General features: G+C 40.9%; 1 protein-coding gene across 2 annotated transcripts in view; it reads left to right on the top strand.

The window, feature by feature from the left end:
- The window catches only part of DGKH (diacylglycerol kinase eta), a 159,144-nt gene that overhangs the window by 5,614 nt on the left and 130,648 nt on the right, over positions 1–22,882 (top strand). For both annotated transcript variants that reach the window (XM_071448481.1, XM_071448480.1), the window contains exon 2: positions 818–1,003. In XM_071448481.1, the coding sequence (XP_071304582.1) occupies positions 818–1,003 (186 nt within the window). The remainder of the gene's footprint in view (positions 1–817; positions 1,004–22,882) is intronic.

Raw genomic sequence — 22,882 nt, 5'->3', positions numbered from 1 at the left:
ATGGATAGTTACCACGGGGTTGACTGGCTGGAGGAACAGCATACAGATAAGGAGCCCATCGCATCAGATGCCGTCCGTCCAAGTCCCGAAGAGACATCCTGCGCTCCCAAGGGAGAGCGGCATAGCCTTCGGCCGGGACGGGGCAAGGGCTTGGCACGGCACCCGCCCGCTTTCGCCCTCCTTGCGCTCGGAACTCGGCACTGCCGCCCTCCGAGTGTCACCGGGCGGCACAGAGCGCACGGGGGTGCCCGGCGGGGCGGGCGGTGCTCGCTCCGGTGCCGGCCCCACCTCCCGGCCAGCCGGGACACTCCAGGAAACCCGGGCAGGTGCGGGAGCGCCGGGCGCCCTTCTCGCTCTCCGTCGCTTGTTTCTCCGGCCGGATTGGCCCCGGCTCTCACCTGCGGGCGGGCACCGTCCTGCCGGGAGCGGCCCGCCCGGCACCGGCACCGGCGCCCCCTGCAGCCGGCGGCCGCCCCGGGCCGCTCCCGGTCGGCAGGGGCGCAGGGGGCCGGGCCCGTCCGCCCGGCTCCGCCCGCCGGCGGGTGGCCGTGCCCCGGTCGCTAGGAGCGGGAGGGGGCGGGCGGCGCGGCCCGCGGCCCCTGCCTGTGGGAGGGGGCGGCGGAAGATGGCGGCCGGGCGGGCGGCCCCGCTTCGCTCCGCTCCGCCAGAGCCGCGGCCGCCACCTCCCCCGTCCCGCCCCCCCGCACCGCCTCTTTCCCCACCCTCCCGCGCCGCCTCCTCCTCCTCCTCCTCCCCGGGGAGGGGAGCGGCAGCGGCTGCCCTGGCTGAGCCGGGCTCGTGTGCTTTCTCTCGGTAGGAGTCCGGGAAGATGGCCGGGGCCGAGTCGGGGATGAGCGGCGCCGGGATCCCGCTGCAGCCCCAGCCCCAAGCCCCGGCGGCGGCGGCGGGGCCGGCGGACGAGTCGTCGGACAGCGAAGGGGAGCACGAGGGCCCCCAGAAACTCATCCGGAAAGTGTCCACCTCGGGCCAGATCCGCAGCAAGGTAAGGGGGGCAGGAGCCGGCCAGCCCCGCCGCTTTCACGGCCGGTTTGTCCATCCCCATCCCCAAGCGGGGCTAACACGGAGCTGGGGACGGCCGCTGCATCCCGCCCGCATCCCCAGGAGCGGCGGCGGGGGCTTGGCGGGGGGGGGAGGTTTGTGAGACAACCGTGCCTCTTCCTTCCTTTCCTCTCCCCTCCTCCCCGTCCAGCTGTTGCGTCCACATCTGTCCCTGGCTGGCAGGAAGAGCCCCCCGGGGCTGCGGCGCTCCGCTTGGCCGGAGGGGAAGCTGCCTGCCCCGGCAGCCGCCCTGCCCTGCCGGGCGTCCTGGGTGTGGGGGAAGCGGCGGGCTGCCTCCCTCCTTCCCTCCCTCCCTCCTTCCCTCCGGCTCCTCTTCCTCGGCGGCGGGCACCGCTGCCGCGGGGATCCCGCCCTGCCACCCTGCGGCGCGGGTGGGCTGGCTCAGCGAGCCCTTCCCCGCCACTTTCCATACCCGCCGCCCACCCTTTTTAGTTCACCGCCGGTCCCGGGGACCGCTGCCGTGCGCCCCGCCAGAGCGGCAGGCACCGAGCCCGCGGTGGCACGTCGGGCTCCTCTTCGGGAGTGCCGCCAAGGAGGGAAAGCCGGCTTCCACTTTGAAAGGCACCTCGCGGAAAGAGAAGTAAACTTCTATACATCCTCGCTCGTGACACTGGATGCGTAAAGCGGCTGTCAAAATTTTAGGTTAATGCAGTTTTTTTGGCTGTCTCGGGCTGCCGAGTTGTCCCAGTGGAATTAACTTTTTTCATGGATGGTGTGTTTATTTAGTTTTTTCCCCCCTTGTAAAATCAACAAGCAGGCATTTGAAAGCATAAACATCATGAAACAGACTTGCTGTGTAGAAGGATCCCATGACTTTCTACAAAGCGTGGTCCACAGTCAGTGATGGGATCTGCACAAAACCCACCTTGGGGAGAGCTTATTGATGCAATAACATGAAGATCAGGGCTTTTCTGGGAAGTGTCTGTTTTGAGGGGCAAAGTGACTCCATGCAGGCCTGAACTGATCACACTTAGGGTTTGATTTCTACACAATAGGTCACGTGGTGTTGTTTCCTCTACAGAGCACCCATTAAAGTTAGTAGTTAGTGAAGTCCGGTCCGGTTGGTGCTGTTCTTCCCTTGGGCTTTTGCTCCATGCACTATGTGCAAAAGGCAGCCACCTTTAAACAGTGATTGTTAAACAGTAATGTTGCTCTGTTATGTGAGGTGAAAGGCTGTTTTTTCCTGAAACCTCCTAAACAAGATGTGTCATTCGATTTTGTTGCTAAATGTTAATTTTGCATTTACAGATGTTAGGCCTGGCTGAAAGGTTACTATAGTAAATAATATACAACTGTTGCATTGTGTTGGAAACGTAGTTCTACACAAACTTTCAGTTTTAACACCCTTTTGTGTCTTCAGAACATTTTAAAAGTTACAGAGTACGATGCCTTTATTACCTGTAGTGGTATTAAATGCATTTGAGTGTTTGCTCTCAAAGAGGTTGATACTTGCATAAGGAAAACGTGCCTGTTATGAATGTTGTTGACACAGATTGGTGAGATTGAGATCCCAGCCAATTCTTGCCAACTGTTACAGATGGGTGGGATATTCTGTGTCTGAAGGTTGTGAATGAATGCTGAGCTGGGATCGTCTGAAGATCTAAGACAGCTCTGCAAGTCTTGCCTTTGCTTATCTTAGCTCGAGTCCCAGTTCTATTTCTGTGAATCAGATATATATAGGAAAAACTGACTGCTGACATAATTGGAGTTAAAATGTTGCTTTACTGGTTGTAATTTACAATAATATGCAACTCCACATATAAACATCTTCCTTTCAATTTAATTAAAAGTGATATATCATTGTTAAAGATGAGACCCATGTTAAATAATTCAGTAGCACTTTATTTTATAACTCACAATGCATTATTTAAAAGTAGCTATATTTAGACAGACAACTCCCATTTAGTTTAAGGGTGTTGTATGTTTGCTGTTGTAGTAGTTGGTGATCAGTGGTTACATGAAACCACTAGAGCAAGGAACATCAGGGAGCTGCTCTTTTACCCAGCTAGTCCCTTTCATTCAAATTAGATTTGTTAAGCTTCACTTACTTGGTGAATGTGCTTGTAAGCTAAGGTTTTAATTAAATGGATTGGGTTTGTCTTACATCTAAGAATAGACTTTTGAAAGAACCCAAAGCATGTATATTACATTTATCATTGATGCTTGTGGGCCATTTAGGACTGTGCTATTTTTCTCCAGAGGTTGCTTATTTACTTACTTGAAGCATTTCAGCGACGTGGTATCGATTCCTTAGCTCAGAACTATACCCAAAAGTCTCCACTGGTAATTGTTTTTGTTTTACTTAAGGAAGATGTTATTTTTAGATGTTTTGGTACAGTTGATCATTTGTGAAAGCTACCATATGGTGATACTTTGCAGACAGAATCACTCAGGAGTGGATTTTTTTTAATGTGTGTATAACAGGATTTAGGAAATATACGTACAAGAACAAACCCCTTTCACTAGCACAAACACAACAAACAGAAGCCTAAAAACTTCTAACATCTGTAGTTCTCAAAGGCAATTTTTACTCTTTGCTCTTTTCTTCCTAAATAAAACCAATTAATTATTTAACTGAGGGCAGAGGGTGAATAAGAGAATGAGAAGATGAAAACCAGGAGTACTGTATTGGCAGATATAATTACACCAAAGTTTATTGCTTGTTTGTGATATGCTAATGATTGGTTCACAGTTCTATTTAGAAGACTGTTGTCCAGTTTTGCCATAGCTTACCTGCACTGGAGAGCAACTTCCTTGGCAAGCTGTTAGCTTGATTTCAGTGGAACTACTTTTACAGTCAGTTGCTAAGAAAAACAGATTGGTGATGCGGCTGGACATCATTGTAACTTCTGTTATGGGTGCAATTTTAGTTTATGCATATCTATCTCTTAAATTTTTACAAAACTTTAAAGCATATCTGTGTCAAAATGTGGCCATTATTAATTACCCCAAACAGAAAACTTGAAGATCAACATGTGTTTGTGTCTGCCAACTTGAGGAGGAGGGAACGAGTAGTGGTGTAAAGGACTAAAGGACTATTCTTTAGGCCAACATGTTGTTTGTCACTAGGAGCTGTTTGCTAAAGCCCCATACTTGGCTGTAGAGTGACACAGTAGCAGTAGGTACCTTTAGGGAAATCAGGACAAAACTGATTAGGACTTCTGTGAGATTAAAGCCAGTATCTTTAAATGTCATCCTGGAACCTTTTGCATCTGTGGAGTTTGTAAGTGTTCCATGGAGGAAACACTAGTTAATAATAAGTGACAGGTACCTTGTGAAGTTTGAGCACTTTTGAGCCAAAATCCCTAATGGAAACAGCTTTTGGTTTTGTAATGTCTACTTATCCTTCCCCCCATTTTGAATGACTTGAATATTTAGCTCATAAAACATGTCTTGGTAAAAAAAACCAACAAAACCAACAAACATTTTAAGAATATACATTTTGGATTTTTGGTAGCTTTGGAAAACTGTAGTCAGACAGTTTGGAAGTAGTATATATGATGATGCTGGGTTACAAGCAGGGTTACATTGGAGATTGAAGTAATGGAAAGTTCTCCATGTGTGTGTTAAATTTGGCTTCTTCATTTTTAAGATGTTGGTTAAGACAGGGAGAGTCAGTGCCTTCCTTAAACAGATGACTTCAGTTCTTGGGGCTACAGCCTGAAAACTGCCTGTCATCAGCTGGCTTCTAGTTGCTTTAAAGTTAATTGCTGTAGTGCAAAGCACATTCCTTAAAAAGATGGCCTTTCTTCTGTTCTTTATAGCAGAAATGTGTCGAGAAGGGGAAGTTCAAATTAGAGCTCACACTTTTTCTCTTTGAATTCTCCTCACCTTGAGGATCAGCAGAAGATTAATAAATGAAACGATCCCTGGGTACTTGGAAGTATAGTTGTTAGATGAGCACAGTTACAGCTCCCACTCTTGTCTTGAGTACTCTATAAAAAACTGCATATGAAGAGTAGCACTTTTATCACTGACCTAGCTTTCTATTTTAATGGCTCCACATCCAGTTAATGCAAAACCTCTGTTGGATATGTGGTTTGCTCTCAAATCTGCATTAAGTTTCTGGCCTGTGTTTATTTTTGCGTGAAGCAGACATTCTGGAGCAGAAAGTACAATTTAGGAAATGCAAGAAAATGTGGTGTATTGAGTAAGATAAATACACTTGTAAGGTATGTGGGATAAAGCTTTCTTCCTCTCCTTCACCCCCAGTGGTTTTTGTTAGTAATGAAATTGCTGTAACATGGCAGATATTGTGAAGCAAGACTGCGTTATAATTAGTGGAGATAATACAGTGTTGTTTAGTTGGCAAGAGTTATTACTTGAATTTTCTTATCTGAGTTATTAACATATATTTTTTGAGATCTTAAATCATTATGGAGTAATAAAAGTAAATTAATTAAATTCTCCAATGTGGTTTTATTTGCCTTCACACCATCCATTTAGGAACTGAGCCTTCAAAAAGTTTCTAACCTTTTCCATATGGTGACATTTGACAGTGCCAAGTCCCAGCAGTCACTTCCTGTTTGTTTCTGGTATACATTTCTCTCAGTTTACCATAGCTTGTTAATTCACCTAAATGTAAAGTGCTGTGAGTGATACCAGTGTTGAAATGCATGAGCATCATTCTTTGCAATGTGATCTGTTTTTCCTTGTTTTAATGGTTCCCGATTTACTCAACTAAGTAGTAGTTCATTCCTTTCTGGTTAAGGAAACATGATTTTTTTAATGCACCAGAAGTTCTCAGGAAAATGCCATGGTAGCAAAGTTTACCCCAGTGGAGATCCTTTATATACATTAGGATTGTGTGACTCTGCACAGCTTCAAAATGCGCTGTAGTTTGTAATGTACTCTGCAACTGCAGTGATATGAATAGTGTCACTAGCGAGGAAGTGCACAGCAATCGTCCTCAAGTTCTTGGCACCTGGCAGTGTTCACAGAACAGACTGAAGGGTGCTACAGGATATCTGTCTTCAGTATTCATATTTTCCATTATTTTCATTTTGCAATTAAATTTATGTACTGTATATCCATCTTTAGTAAAATATCTCAGCATTTTTTTTTTCCCACAACTGTTGTAAAATCTGGCAAATTTGTTTCTCTCACCACATCCTGGGGACTTAAACCTATTTTTAAAGTGAACTATTCATTAATGTGTATTCCTGATATGTGCAACACACATATGTATGCACAGGGCAATATATTTAAGTTTTGATATGCATATATATATAAATATATTATTCTGTTCTAGAGTATGCCTGGACAAAGCAAACCAGTTTCTGTCATTAAATGGTGGGCAATATTTGTTGCTTCTCATAATTGCTGTGTGTCTACATAAGCTTTCAAAATAGAGTCCATTAAAGGAAATTTTCAGGCAAAGATATGATAGTTTGGGGAAGTTAAAAATGACTGAACACACTATGTAGAAGTAAGCAGGGTTAGAATGGAAAGAGTTACACTATTTAGGGCACAGTGGTCATTACCACTCCAAATTCTGACACATGTTTGTATAAAACTGAAATGAAATCTGCTAAGGCATTTTAGTGATGCATGCATTGGCAAAGCTTAAATTGCTAGCTAAGTACAAGAAAGGAGGAGCTTGTAACATTTGACCGTAGGTATTTGCAAGCAGGTCTTCAAAGAATGTTGCTTTTGTGGGTTTTTTTGGTGTTTGTTTCTGTGGTGTGGTGGGTTTTTTTTTTTTGGCTTTTTTTTTTTTTTTTTGGAATCTTTAAAGTATTAATGTTATTTTGTACTGTGAGATAACATGAATTACCCTTTTTTTCCTCCCAGCCAGCTGGGTGAGCTGTGAAGGTGGAAAAAAGATAATCACACTTTCATCTTTAATACAAGATTTTGATTATTTTCTGCTTTGTTCTAAGGAGCTGGAGAATGCTTTTCTGTGAAAAAGATTGGGTGAAACACTTTGAGTTTATTTTGTACTTCAAGGAGAATTTCTGTTTTTTAAGAAGCAAAAAAAAGAGACTTATTCAAGAATAAATGATAACTGGCAATCCCTTTCAGAGATGCCTTATCTTGTGGACTTCATGTGCAGAGTCCTGGAGACACAGAGCAGCCATGCCAGAGCTCAAGAAAGGACTATTCTATAGCTGGGTCTTTATCCATGTAAGGCTATATAGATCATTTGCAAACATCTTGAATTGTTTCCAGCAGCAACGTCAGAATGCAGGATGCAACGCTGTTGTATGACTGCTGTATGACTACTGGATGACTAGCTGGACTAGCCAAATTACTTTGGATATCTAAAGCAGAATACCTAGAATTACAGTGGTTTTGTATTTGAAGTAGTGATTAAAAGAGAAGTCTGTTTGCTATCACAAAGCCTTTTTCTGGAGGGAACTGTTGAAATTCTCTTGACTAGCTGAAGACAATAAAAGGCAGCTTAGACCAATGTTCTTGCTCTGGAACACTCCAAAAGACTATATATATATTTCTTTTAAAACAATGTTCCTCTCATTTTCTTTGAACTCTGACCAGCCATGCTTCTGGTAAGGGATCTACAGAAGAACATACATATATTTTGTAGACCTCAAAATCTTAGCAAAGCAATAAGGTAATGTGTGGATTCATTGATGCTTAGAATATGGAGTTTTGGGTATAAAAGAATGCTCTGTAGTCATGCTGTTTTGGCAGTTTTCCTCTGACGGGATAATTAAGACATAGTTTGATGTCTTGTGAGAGCACTTTGGTAGCTCACTTGAAAGGGAACCACAAGGCCAGTATTTTGTTCTGGTCGGCCATTAAATTTTTGAGATTTTTTTATTATTTGTAAAGTAGGGGGAAATGATGTCAACAATTGCTTGAAGTTGTTGACAGCATGGCTAGTTTTGTTTGGTGTTTTTGTTTGGTCTGATACTTTGGTATCTGAACTTTGCCTTTATTAAGAGAGAGAGCTCTTTCTTTCACCTTTGCATTTGCTACCTTTTTACATTGCTGTTCTATCTTTTCCCCCCTGGCCTTGAAAAAATCAGTTGCATTTTCCAAAATCTTCTTTTAAAAACTAAAAGGTAAATCTTCTTTTAAAAACTAGGGTACTAAATACATGCAGTGACCATAGCTGTATAATACTAAATTCAAGACATGATTCTCAATTTGCTAGCAATGGCACAAAAAAAAAGCAAAAGAAAAAAAAAAAAGTCTGGCTTGGGGACATCCATGAATTATATTCTTTATATCATACCGAAAAGAAGCTTCATTCTTTCTTAATGTAAACACTGCATTTATCACTGCAAACAAGCCTAATGCTGACCCAAAATAAATATTGCATTGATATGCTAAAAATTAGATCACCACATTAGATGCTATTTAAAATGAATTAAGAGATTTATTCTGGTACAGCATTTGTGCACATACTGAAACACTTCAGTCACCCTGTACAGTTCTATGTGACTAATTACTTCTTAAAGTTAATCTGGTGCTTAAGTGCTCGTCAGATGTGGGTCATAAAAATTTTGTATATAAAGTCAGATCGCAGTTGACTTTAAAAACTTTTACCATGTAGGAATTATCATGATATATTGCACAATTAAGAAGAACGAGTAAAAAAAATATTTTTCTAGCTAAGTTTTTTATTTGAATAGTATCCCTGTTTAGGAATATTTCACCACTTAGATATTGAAAGCACATTAACAAAACCTGAGCTTGTACTCTTGGGAGAGGTAGCATTATTGTAATGAATTCAGCAAGCTTTTACATTTGATGAGAATTTACTTGTTTATTAGATGGGCAGCATGAGATTTATGATGATCTGGACAATTCATTTCCTTGCCTTTAAGCGCTTGGGGTTTGCAAATTGTGTGAGATTGCACTATTTTATTGTCACTTAGCAACCTGAATAGGGTTTTAAAAGTGAGTAGCAGCTTGTGGGTGGCAAGTCTCCCTATATATTTCCCGGGTGGCAAGCAACAGGAGCCCCTCTGTGGGCAGCAGGAGGATGTGTGTCCTGCTCTTGCCAGGGTCTTTCTAGACGTGCTCGCCGAGGAGAGCTGGCTGTGCCCTCAGTGTCATTTTGCACTTCTGGCATAGTTCCATGCTGGGAAGATCTGCTGAGGTTTTTCATGCCTGCAGAGATTTAAGTGGTTCTAAAGGACTGTCATGCTGCTCTGGTCAGTTATGTCCTGTTGTGTGGTTGCTTAAATTTAGTAACTGAGCTTGAATGACTTCAGTTTGACTGCTGGTAGTCCTTACTGTTGCTGTGATCCTCTGGAGTGAGAGGAAGGTCACTGGCTTGTTAGAAGGGTGGCTTGCTCTGGTTCAGCTAAGGATGTTGGAGAGGACCAGCATGGCTATCCAGCCAGCCCAGCTGCCCATCAGGCAGAGACTTCTTTCCTCCCTGTGCATACTCTCTGTTGACCATGAGGACAGGCACATACTTCTGTGTTTGTTTTAACGCTCCCATAGAGACATCTTGCTTTGTGTTCTCTCCCTCCTTTCTTGCCTGCTGCTGTCATGGTTTCTTCAGGAATTTGAACAGAGAAGGAGTGACATCCCTTTTCCTTTTAGTCTATGCCTCTGCAAGATTTCTCCCAGTAGTTCCCATAAGAGGAGTAACTGCCAAAGACCATAAAGTTTGTTGGGTGTGGAGTCTTGCAGAGGCAGATATATGAGTTTGCTTCTTTTAATAGTTTCACCCTTCACTGCCTCCTCCTTCAGTGGCACTGATCAATCCTGGGAGCAGATGGTTCACTGTGGAGCTATTGACTTGAAAATTAATGCACCCTTTTTGCTGATTTTTCAGCTATTGTCATTTTTTGCCTGAAGCGTCAGGGAGCTTCACATGAGTTACTCTCTAGACAAACATTGATTGGCCTCAGTCTCAGAGATCTATTAAAGTGAATAAAAGAGAGCACAAAGGGTAAAAGGGGGTTTGTGAGTCAAGAATCTGAAAGAATATAGTGGTGTTCATGGTGTAAACAGTATTTTTTTTATTATTGTATATAATGATGCATTTATAATATGTGGATTCTGCCTGGGATGAATGCAGAGAGGATATAGATCTGTCATGGGGAGCTAGTGTGATTTACTTGGGTGTGAGATGAAGAACCAATGTTTCTGATTAAATCTGAACTTTCAAGGAAGTAAAAAATATTTTCCCCATTTGCACAGCTTCTCATTACAGACAAAACCAGGAATAACATTCAGAACCATCTATCTGATATTAAACTTGATTTTCTTTCCCCTGAGTGAAGTTGTTCAAGCAAACCTTCATATAACCTAGAAGTTTGCATTATGAGGGTTTTACAGGGGGAAACCAGAATTTAGGACAACCTCTTCGTGTGGTTCAGTGGACTCTTGGATTTTTTTGTAGGTTTGTTTGTTTGTTTGTTTGTTTTTTAAAATTAGGTTATAAATCAATGTTGGGCTAATAAACATGATTCTGTGGTGCTTCTGGAAGCAAAGAAAGAACTTTTACCTGTACAGAGTCCACTGGTTAACATTTTGTAGAGACAACATTGACCAAAATGTACCTCAAAACTATGTGCAGGTAAGATAAAATTTATACCTGAGATGGTTTGCTGCTTAGGCTGGTGGTCTCCCCAATCCACTGGCAAATAATCTTTCAGAAATTTAAAAGCAGGTTGCACAAGTTAGGGTCTGTGTGTGTATCCTGTCTACTAGATGACAAGTTTTTCCCTTGCCCAGCTTGGTAATTCTATAAAAGGCATTAAAAAAAAAAATCCTTCAGGCTTCAGAGGGTTGTCAGCTTTCTATCTGTGCTGCTCTTGCTGCATTGCAAGACTCTGTTCTGCTTCTTCTTCAGCATTTGAAAGGAACTGAAGATACTACTAAAGTACAGAACTTCTGACGAGCTCCTGTCAAAAGCAAGCTATTAAATGTGCTGGGAATGTCAAGCTGTATGTTTAAAGACCTGTCTTTAAAAGTGCTTTTGTATATTATCTCATGTTACCTGCTGTTGCCAGGTAAATGCAACTGCCGTGAATAGCTTTTTTGTAAAAAAAAAATACATAATTTTTATTCTAGCTTCCTTAAGCTTTGCATTTTTCCACAGTTGTGATCATGTGTGTGCTTCAGATGATCTTACTTCTTGCATAGAGAACTGTATTTAGAGCCCAGTAGTTCTGTGTGTATGTGTGCATGCAAACCAATTCTTTATATTTTTTTTTTGCTTACACTGTTTAGGGTAAAAAAAAGATTTTTTTTTTCCATATTTGAAATATTTGCTTGCTGTGTGCACCACTGGGGAGGAGCTAAAAAGAGTTAACATCATGGGTTCTACTCCTTCATCAACCAGGGATCTGCTGTCAACAGGTTTACAAAGGGCTCATATTTCAAATTACCCTTTGAAATTTTGATAAATCTGTGTCCCTGAGAGGTTGTCTCACAGTGAGGTGTTGGAAATGACAGGGCAATCTTGTATTTTTCTATTTGAGTAAAAAGAAATAAACATAAATCATAGCCAGGGCAAGAGGCACATGAGCTTCTGCTGAATTTTCTTAAAAAGGATTATACCTTTTCTTTGAAATATATCCCAAGGTTATTTGTAGCTGATCTACAGTTTAAATTACTGTGTGTAGTGTGAGAGGTTATAGAGAAGGACTTCTTATAGAAAAAAAGTTTACGAATGTTACAGGATCACGAAGGTAATCTGGGTTGGAGGACACTTTGAGAGGTCATCTGTCCCACCCCCATGCTCAGAGCAGGGAGGTGTTCAAGGCAACATTTGGTTGCCCAGAGCTGTGTCTCTCTGAATGTCTTACAGATCGATATTCTGTGGTTCCTGATTTATTACAAATTAGGTATTCTCTCTTCCTTTTATACAATTGATGAGGATAGCCTGTGTCTGCTGGGGAAGATTTGTCAGTATTTAAAGGCCTGATTAAATACCTTCAGGAGCAAAAAAAAACCCAAAACCCAACAAACACCCCTCTCCCGCCAAAAAACCCCACCACTAAAACAAATTTAAGAAAGGTCTTATAAAAGGAAAGTGCCTTTCTTTTTCCTTCCTATACCTCATAACATGTGGCAGGAGTGAGATGATGTGGCTGCTGTCTATTTATAGATTCAGTAATGTGCCAGTGTACACTTATTACACCTAATTAAGAGCATTCTAAATTACTTGTTGTTTGCATTACAGATACAGCTATATGATTGCAGATCAATGGCATGGAATTATGTCATGCCTTATCAAGGTCTAAAGTCTTTCTCCTCTCTCTAAATTAAACCTCCCAGTCCTGATTGCTTTTTTGAAATGTCTCCCTACTATGGCTGTGATTTATTTGCTGTGAGACTGTTTGTATGCTGATTTAGTTAATATTTGAAAGCTAGATTTTGAAGAGGGACTCAGGGCTTGGGAAAGCTGGGATGTAAAAGGTGTAAAAGGATGACAGCTGTAAAAGGAAATCGTAAGAATTTAAATAATTGCCCCCTTTTATTTTTTTATTTGTTTGTTTCTGGTTTAATTCTGTATCACATTTGATGACCTAGGATTTGACAAAGGTACAGTTGAGGGTGCCTGGACAGTCCTATATAATTTTCACCATTCTTCCAACATCACTGTGTCTGGCCATGGAGGTTGATATTCACCTCTTAGAGGTGGTGACAAATGACTCAGAAGTCATGAGTATGGCACAGAAAAAGACCCAAATAAATGCAGCAACAAAATGCATGGCACTAGGACTTGATAAAATGTAGACTTCTTGGTCATTCATGTTCTGGTTACACTTTAATGCTTTCCCTCTGGTAAGTTTTTTATCATGGAAATGGTTATCAAGCTTTTCAAGCTGTGCAGTTTTAGTTGATAGACTGTCTTTTGCTTGACCCCAAGCTTCATCTTTCATTTTATTTGACCTTCACTGCATAAACTTTGTCGGTTGTTGCTAACACCACTCATCAGTTTTACCACAGCATATGATGATGGAGAAATAGTGATTTCAGCTCTTCTCCCCAAGGAGTTAAGCAATACTAAACCTCTGATTCTTGGTGTGTGCAGAATTTTGTCATGTATGGAAAAGCACTTCAGTGTTTTTCTTTCATTGGAGAGATATGTAGTGTAATTTAAACAAAAATAAATTTATAGTAATATGACAAAAAATATGCAGTATCCACAGGGACAAAAAGGTAGCTGGTAGCCTGAATTTTCCTTGAAAAATTTCATCAATGATTAGGGCCTAAGAATTTATGCAATGTTGTATTAGAAACATATCTAAAAGAGCTTTTGTTCTTTAAGTAGTACACAGTGTATAAAATTATTATTCATCTTGATAGTTGCAAATAAGGAAAAATGTTCTGACACCTAAGGTTTAATGGTGGCTTTTGTTTTAATTTCTAATTGCCCTATTCTTTAATGGAAAGGTTGACAATGACTAGCAGTATCTTATAATAGACTTAGTTTTTCTGTTCTTTAGAGCCTCCTAAATTTCATTGAATCTGCACTTAATTTTTACTCTAGGGAACAGAGCTTTCTGGGGGGATTTCTGTACATGCTATCTGAAAATTGCTTATTCTCAGTTTTAACAGAGGTACTATGATGTTCCTAATTGATAAAAATAAAATTGTCCTTTTATATATCGGCAATAAAAAGAATTCTAAACTGAAACAAGAATGTGGTCTTGCATGTTTTATTGCTCAGAGATGATATATACTGAAAGTTTATTTGAGAGTATTCAGGAAAAAACACTGCTCATCATTGCAGTCTCTTGGCAACCTGTGCTGGGTTCATTGCATATAGGCAAGCAGCTGCCTGAGCATTGGTGGGAGGTTATCTTTGTTATTTTCACAAGTTGCATAGAGGAAAGTTTGATTTGAAATGTCAGCATCCTGGGTTTGAACAATGGGGAAAGATCTGCTTAACGTTCCTAAAAGCTTCAATGTAAAAGAGTGCAGGATGCGAAGGGCACGCTGCACATTTCATCAGTGCAGGTGAAATGGAATGTAATGTGTGGAACAGCTTCATTTTGAAGGTAGATCAAAGCAGAGGCAGAGGATTGTTTGCAAACAAGAAAGTAATTTAAGAACACATTTTTTGGGGCAATGTTTTGGAGTCCTGGAAGTACACATCCCAATGAATGCTTAACTTAACTGTCTGTCTCAGTGACCTCTAAGTCTTTTGGGCCTTGACATGGGCGTAATGTTGCCAATGAACAGGACTGCTCTTACAGCTTCTAAGGGTGTCTTCATGTGTCATCACAGCCAACAGAAGCTTAAGTGAAAGCTTAGTGAAAGAGAGGGTGCTCAGTGCGTCAGCAAGGAGGGATGTAGTACTTGCATCACTCATATGTAAGCCCCTGCTTCAGGCAGACAACCAGACACACAGAAATAAAAAGTATCTCTGGTGTAGAAATAAGGGGTGAGAAGTGTGATTTTTGTGCTTTGTGCAGAGTTCTTGGTATGCACCTAGCCTGCGCTCATAGTAAACAGATCACACTGCAAAATTTTATAGCAAATAAGCAGCAGGATTTACGTGCCTGTAGGTTTTTCAGGCCACTGCACATGTGTACCCAGAAATACCATGGGGCAGCTTGCTCAGGAAAATGACCTGTGGGAGTTCCATGTCCAGCTCCATATCAGGTATTGCCTGTTGTAATGGCTTTGTGACAGCTTTTCTCCAGGAAGAGAGGTGTTTACAGGAAAGGCTTTATTCTGTGGGTGGGTCTTAAAAGGGACATTATTACCTTGAGGGCAGTGTTTGTTCTCTGAAATTTTTCATTCTTTTTCTGCAATCTATAGCTTCTGAGACACTCCTTGTTTGTTTTCCTTGTTTTCTTCAGGTAGGTCACTTCCATTAATTTAGTGTATTTCTAATTACTACTGTTGGAGGCCAAATAGAAAAACATGACTGCTTGTCTTAAAAATCCAGCTACCCCTTTCCATCTTTCAGGAGTGAAATGATGATGTCCTAAGCTTTATATGTTTTTGAGGATAAGAACATGTTCTGATTTTAAAACATTTATTACCCTAATCATTTGCTACGCAAACAGGGAAGGTGTAGTAGTCTTGTGGGACCTGCCATGAGTGGGCTGTTTGAAGTTGTTTTCTGTTCTTGTGGCTTTTCTTTTCTGAAACAACTGGATAGCTTCAAAGGGCCTGTGTTGCAATGAACGCCAGGTTAGGGTGCTGGGCCACAGTGATGATTTTCAGATATGGCAGAACACTGATCAACAGCTACTTTCTTGGCTGGGATGAATGTCATGATCTCTGGTGAAAGGAGCAGTGCAGGAATCTGTGCTCGGGCAGGATCTGTGCTCTGCCTGCTCATCAAAAGGAGGCACTCCAACTTTGGTGAAACAACCAGCCTTTTTGGGCTGTAAGTGGATGCTCTCACCTTTCTTTTTACAGCATGTACTTCGCAACTACTTTTCCAGTAAAACTGTGCCTCTACGCGTGGTGGTGGGTATGATGATGATGATTTTTATTGCATCATGCTTTACCACTTCAGCTGATAATGTCTAGTAGGTGTCTCTGAGGAGGAGAGCAGCGCCACAGTGAGGTGCCCTTGGTAGCCCTAAATGAACCGCTTGCCTTCTGGATCCAGCGCAGCCCTCCTGGGCTCTGTTCCTAACAGAGCTAATTAGTTGGGGTATTACGTCATGCTAAAGCAGTTATCTTGCTTCCAGTTCCAACGTGCTTCATTTAGCAATAGCTCACATATCTCTTCAAAATACAGCATTGTATTGTTTAGGCCAGTCCCAAAATACTTAATAGGAGAGATTTATAACAGGGTGGTCAGTTCTGCTTCCTTATTTCTTTGGCCTTTGCACAGTGCTGAATTAGCTCCTCATTTTGAGGGGACTTCTACACTGCTTGCAGGCCTGTTTTCTACTCCTCCTCTTTTTTTTGCTTGTCTTTGTTTGTGTCACAACCAAACTCACCTTTCTTCATCCTAACCAGCCCTTGGTGTTTTGCTCCCTCACTCAAAGTTATGATTGCTGGAAGAGTACCCTGCCTTCCCTTCTCTCTGTGCTTATTTAGGAGTGTGTTAACTGAAAGATTACATTAGGAGGGATTTGTGTACCTCCACTTTACCAGGAGAGGAGAATCCAAAGCTTAACGTGTTCTGTGTAGGAACAGTATTTGCCTTTTACTGCCTGAATGGTACAATGAAATACCACTAAGCATTGTGCAGCAACACTCCAGAAGCATCTTGGTAATCACCTTACTTCATTGAGGATCTGAGATCACTGGAAGTGGAAAATGGCAGGGGGGTTGGACCTAGATAATCCGTAAGGTCTCTTCCAACCCAAGCTGTTCTAGGACTCTACAATTCAATGAAGAACTCCTGTTTTCAACCTCTTCATGTTTTTGTAACCTATGTCCCCATAAAGATTTAGTGTAAAGGTCAAGTAGAAGTAGATTAAAAGTGCCCTAGTCCAAGTAGAAATGCTGACACTTTGAGGTGGTCTAATCAGGATCAGAACTTCCTTGATACAGAATTTTCCAATGTGTGTTTGTTGCCTTTTTTATTTGTTTGTTTTGTTTTTAATTGTCCCTTGACCTAAGAAATACAGTTATTGTCGCTAACAACACTGTTATAACACACAGTGACAAAATCCAGATAACCCAAAATTGGGCTGACACTTGATCCTTTACTCATACTATTGTTCCGTAATATTTTTTCCTCCATGACATCATGAACTATGAAAGTGCCAACATTTTTTTTAACTGCTTAGCCTTTTCTTCCTTCATGCTATAACCTTTATGTTTAAAAATAAACTTTTTTTCCTTTTTTCTTTAATTTTTTTAAAAAAAATCAGTGTACATTTCAAGAGGAGTCTGGTGGCCATGCGAGAATGTTTAACATCTGTGGTGCTTTACCACCAAATATTCCAAGCAGCTGTCACATACATTTATCTGCAGGGGTACAATGACATTTTTCTCAGCAGCTGTATCCATGACAACAACTGGGAAGGTCCATGTCTCCCCTTTAGTTTTCAGAAGAAAGTGAATTCTTACCCTCCTAATGAAAGGCCCAGAAGCAAAAGATGTGCTATTTTAATTGTAGCATATTCTCTTCAGTCATTCAATAATGACCACTCCCAAGTGTTTTAGTATCAAAAGTACAGAGAGAAGAACAAGTGTCTCTTTCATGACCTGCTATAACCAAGGAAGAATTGTGGAAGTATTTGAAAAATGAGGGTACTCAGGAAGTTTATTTTATTTTCAGTATGGAAGTCTGCACAAGGTATGTAACTTAAACACTTATGATCAGAGATATGCAGAAGAGTGTATAATTTCAAAAGGCATTTTTGTACCACAACAGAACCACTCTCCCTGTGTACCTAACAATCAAAGTTGCTTCCGAGTTGTGCACAATCTTTAAATCCAGTGAACAGTATGTCAAGTAGTACAGAAGCAGTAGTTGGGTCAGCTCTTCAAGATCTCTCAGCATCCAGCACATCCAAAGTGACTTATTTGCATGCCTTAATGGGACTTGTTTGTGCTGAATGCTCTTGAAAATTTGAGTGTTTAAAGCAGTTTGTTATCATGAACAGGGCAGAAGATGGAGAATAAAACAAGTAACTTTATTTTGCCTTTAACAGAAATTTGAGTTCAAGGACAAGGCTAATATTCACATCCTGCTAATCTATGGGCTGCCAAAAAGCACTAATTTCTTCAGAGATGAGATTTTGATTGCTATGAAAATGAAGGTATGAGATTTATTGCTTTGGGAGACTTAACATCCATTTTGACACCTCTTCATGGTGTCAAATAACAGCATACTTTGTAGGCTGTTCTCACAAGTAGTTTCTGGACCTCCAAGAAGAGCCAACTTATATCAGATTTTCAGATCACTTATTGCTTTAGGAAACAAGAAACACTATGACAGATGGTAGAAGTATTTAAATTGATTTATTCATAGTTACCTGTACAAATACTGCCTATTTTTTCCTCAGATGAATGAGAATGTGGGAAACAGGAGAGGAGACAGTTTGCTTACTGTTTTCTGTGTCTTGCTTCCTGGTGAGGAGTGGGGAGGAGAAGGGCAATTGGTACCTTTAATTTTTGTTAAATTGCAGGAGAACAGGGAGGCTGCAGAAATGATGGAAGGAGATAGAAGGGCTTCTGAAGAACATGTTCAGTAGAGGAAAGCCCTAAGCATTGCCAAACTACAAAGAGATTTACCCTTACCTCTTTTTAGGTGGCTAGGGAGAGGTTTGCATTTTAAATGTTTCACTTGGTAGTTCTGAATTTTCACTATTTAAAGTTTTTTTATACATTATAGTGAAGTATTATTTCCAGGGTTCAGAGTTGTTTTTTGCCTTTTGCTATGCTCACCTGGAGGAAAAGGAGGTGGAGGCTGGCTGGCTAATGGTTCTGTTATGCTACCAAACATCAGTTTGTGACTGTTCAGGCTAGGATCAAAAGCTTTTCCATTCCCAGGCAAGAAGGAGGAGAGGCAGCTATGACAAACTTAGGAATCCCAAAGGACAACCTGGATCCTCCTCTTGAGAGAAATCATTCCCCAAAAGAGAGAACAGCATGTCTGGAGAGTCTGTTACAAAGTCATCACATGGAAAATCTCTCTGTTTACCCATCAGGGCATACACAACCCTGGCTTATCTGATGATTTGTGAGAGAAGTTGGAGGCAAGATAGAAGCCCTTGGGAAGGGGAGAGAGAGCCAGATTTATATAGGTTTTGGAGTGGAATAAAGAGAGGTCTTTTCTACATCGTTATGAAGCTTCTGAACTGTTCCATGACAGGAAGATCAAAAGACTTCTTGCTGGAAAGGATGTTGGGATGATGTCTGTTTTGTTTTGAGCTCCCAGACTACCAGCCAAAGAGTGCTGTAGATCTGTCCCAGTGATTCAGACCCCAAACCTTTAATCTTTCCTTGTGAACAGCTTCGTGTGAATTTTAGTGAATGAAGTAAATGGAAGTTCTTAATCTTGGCAAATTCATGGGTATGATAGAGAGTACGACCCTCTTATCCTGGCAGGAAATGAAGAAAACCAATTAATTGGAAAAGCAATTAAAAAGAGATCACTTCGGTTGCATGAGCATAGTTGCCTTTAAGAAAACTTTGATTTTGATTTTGCAAACAAAAGTGGCAGGGTAAGAACTGGCTGCCCTTTTTGAAATCTCAGTTTCTTGAGGGACTTGTGAAATGTCCTTAGTCCTGGTTTTGTGTCCGCAAACACCTTCTATTGGAATTGTTTAACCAGGAGAAATGTATGTACAGTAAGTGTCCATGAGTTTTCAATAAGATGACTCCAGAGAATGACCTTTGGATGCAGCATGTTGGCTGGGCATCTGCCAGGCATTTAAGGTTCCTTTCTGTTTCTCAGCTATGAGTGGCATGGTTGGAGAGGTCAGCTTCCCTTTTCTGGGGGAACTGATGGGCAGCACCTGTCACAGTGAGTCAGCAGGGCTGGACTGGCATTGGCTGTGGCATTCCTGCACCTGTCAGGAGCGGGTGCCAGCCAACCTTTGACAGTGTCAAAGGAAGTAATGATTCAAGAACAGTGGCGCACTCTGCACTCAGTATTTTACTGCTGTGTCCTGAGTTAGTGCCCTAGGAATCTCCTCCCATCCCTGTTATTGGGAACGCTGTGCTTGCTTCTGTTCCACAGCTTGGTTTTCTTTTAGCTTCTACATTTGTTACATCATTTCATTGCGAATGATGTTTGGTTTATGCTGAATGCATACCTGATGGAACTACTCATTTGAGTTCTTGGTCTCTGTGCCAATAAACAATATACCTTGGCAGCACCCAGCATTTTTTCCCAGTGAACGTGTCAATGGCTTCAGGGACTGGATGGCAGTAAAAACTCACGGATGACCTTGAAATAGGTGTATTTTTAATAATCGCTCCACTTGGTTGGGATTTTTTTTTTCACTTTGTAGCTTTTTGTCCAACAAGTTTATCAAAGCCAGAACCATAAGTTTTCTGAGAAAAAGCTGTATGGAGCCATAATTCAGCAGTTCAATGGACTTCTTAGTTTCAAACCTTAATATTACTTCAGTGAATCAATTTATCAAGAGAACAGGCTATTTCACTAGAAAGATCTGAAAGAGGGATAATTAACTCTATAGCTGGTTCTGTCTGTCTGTCTTTTGTACAATGGAGTCTGGAAGCAACTTAATAGAATATAAAGTATTTAAAATTTCATTATCTAAAATTGCTTTCCTTAATTCCATTCACTTTACATGTTGTAACACTGAATTAGTATATATTCTGTTCAGAGCTGCTAATGAACTACATTCTCTTTACCTGGTTACTCCTAGGCTTCTCTAATAAAGTAATGAACTAATAACCTTCAGAGTTGAGGTACAGCAGATGTATCTGGAAAGGTGTCTGGTAATAATGGTGATAATAAACAAAACAGATCGTCATCTGTTTTGTTACAGATAGCAAACAGTGTAACAGTGGAAAAAAGTCTAAATTATGGGGTTTTTTAGGGGGTTTTCTTTGAGACAAAGGAGTCTATTTTTTGATATATATAATTTTCCAGCTAAACCTTCTGCCACTTAGGTTCACATTGTCCACATATCATGTCCATGAAACATTTATTAAGAAGGTTTTTTTGAATAATTGCTTCATAAATGCAAATATTAATACATTTTTCATTATCTTTTATAATGCTTTGCCTTCAAGAAATTGCTTTATGATGCAAATAAATATAGATAATATCTGTCACCTGAAATGCTTTTAACCATCTGTCTGAATATAAAACCATAGTGCTTTTTGAGGTGAAAATAGATTGTCAGAAAAGCTATATGAAAGATTAATTAAAAAGCTATTTTGCTAAACCAAATAGTTTTATATAAAAGTTGTGCAATACATACAGCTAACATAAAGTAATACAGGTAAATGCAGCTTTTGTGTTGCGAATGGGATTATCTCTTCTTTGATCTCTAGGAGGAGTAGTTAAGATGGGATTCATGTCTCTTCATTTCACTGATACCAGGTTAGTCTTCTACCTTGTTTCCCACACACCCTCTATAGCTAGTGGAAAACAAAGGTGCTTCTCCAAAGCAATTACTCTCATTTGCAGCTCCCATATTTTGGGCTTCCCTTTTATTTTTCATCACTTCCTATTACCTGGCCAGATTTTACTTTTTTTAGTCAGTAATGGGTCTTGATAACATGGAGCCTGATGGATGTCGGGGATTTCTGTAGGATATATCTCCTTCCCTCATTCCTCTTCACAGTAACTTACTTTGGGTATGTAATAGCCATTCATTCTCTTCTGCTGTAATGTGCATATCTGCTCCAAGTAGTTGGAGATATCTATTCCACTTGCAAAAAGGTGACAGGTTTGGTGCTCAGTAGGAAGGGAGTTACCAAATCCTACCTAGCATTTAGGTCACCTCCTAAAATGCTGCATTAATTACCTTAGAAGAGCTGGTTAAATAAGAACCTACACAAGGTAGTTGTGTATTTGGATAGCAAGAGCAATTCAATCACAAATAACTTTCTGAATGCTCACAGTCAGCTTTTCACTCCCTGTTCAAGGCAAATCTCAGAGATCTAATCTTTTTTGTGCCCTTTCCCACTACATGAAAATGACTTCTAGTTGGGTAGTTCTACCAGTTTAAGACTGATGTGTAGAAGTACAGTGTCAAGTGTTTTGTGATTTATTTTGTTAATATCTTCATGGAAGGTATGAATCAAAATAACATGGGAAAGGCAATTGCATTTTCATTTACTAAGTATATTAATGAATTGAATTTACACAAGACTTCGGAGCTCAGAGGACTTCTGCAGAGGCGAGCACTGTATATTAGGCTTTAAAATTGTTATTTGCAAAACAGGGAAAATATATCTTGTAAGGAACACCTGAGGAATTTTACTTTCCTTATGTATAAGTAAATAGGTAATATATGTAGAAGAGGGACATTTAATGAGATCAAAGGCAAGTGCCATTACTTGGTGCTGGAATATAAATAATTGTTTTTTCTTTATTGGAAGGTTGCTTTAATCAACTCCTGGTTTAGACGAGAAAAGATATTTTTTTTCTTAATACAGGCACTAGTTAAAGATGTTAACAGAAGCTTTTAGGATGTGTAGACAAGTTGAGGTGTTGTGTCAAGTGGTTGAGGTGACCTGGGAAGGCAGAGGGCTTTTGTTCAGTAAATATTACAGTATTTTCACTTCTTCATATTGCTTCTATGCTTCTTCATACCCATCCTTCACGCCAGTGCACTTGGACTTCAGTCACTTGTGTCATTGCATCCACCCTCCTTTTTTCTTCCTATGTGTCATTATCCTCCCTTTTCTATATTTTGGATTCCTACCTGTGTCACTTGTGCTTTTCATATTTCAGTCCTTAAATTACCCATGGGATAGAGGTCATTGCAAGGAGGCTTTTGTGGGAACATGAAAGCTGCTGGGAGATGAGCAGAAATGCTTTATTTTCTGTGTTTCATTTATTTTCTTCATGACCCCCCCCAATCTCTTAACCTGACCCCCTGGGCAGGCAGTGAGGATGAGCAGGAGTGGCTGCTCCCTCCTTCAAACTCCTGGATGGCTCTATCTCATGTTTCCCTCCAGTCTGAGCCATGCCAATGCTGATAAGAAATGCAGATGTTTAAAAATATCTCAAATAGCTGAAAATATTTGGAGTGTAGCTTTTTATTTACTTGTAGATGGAAATTCTCTTTTCCTTCAAAGTGTTGTGCTCATGGAACATCCCAAACTGGAAGCTCAAAATATTGCTTTATATAGCAGCATTTTGCTCTGCAGTTTAACCAATCGGGTGCATTCTTTCTATATTAGATTATGTGGCGAGTAATAGAGCTGACTGAGGGCAGTGGCATATAAAAACCTTGAGAGGCAGAATAGCCACAGTACATACTTGAAATCTTCTATTTTGCAGATT

Source organism: Agelaius tricolor, unplaced genomic scaffold (genome assembly GCF_023055355.1).
Source record: "Agelaius tricolor isolate 1412-34295 unplaced genomic scaffold, bAgeTri1.0.p SCAF_26, whole genome shotgun sequence".
Classification (NCBI taxonomy): Eukaryota; Metazoa; Chordata; class Aves; order Passeriformes; family Icteridae; genus Agelaius; species Agelaius tricolor.
The sequence above is the reverse complement of the archived record's forward strand: the minus strand, read 5'-3'. Positions and strand labels throughout refer to the sequence as shown.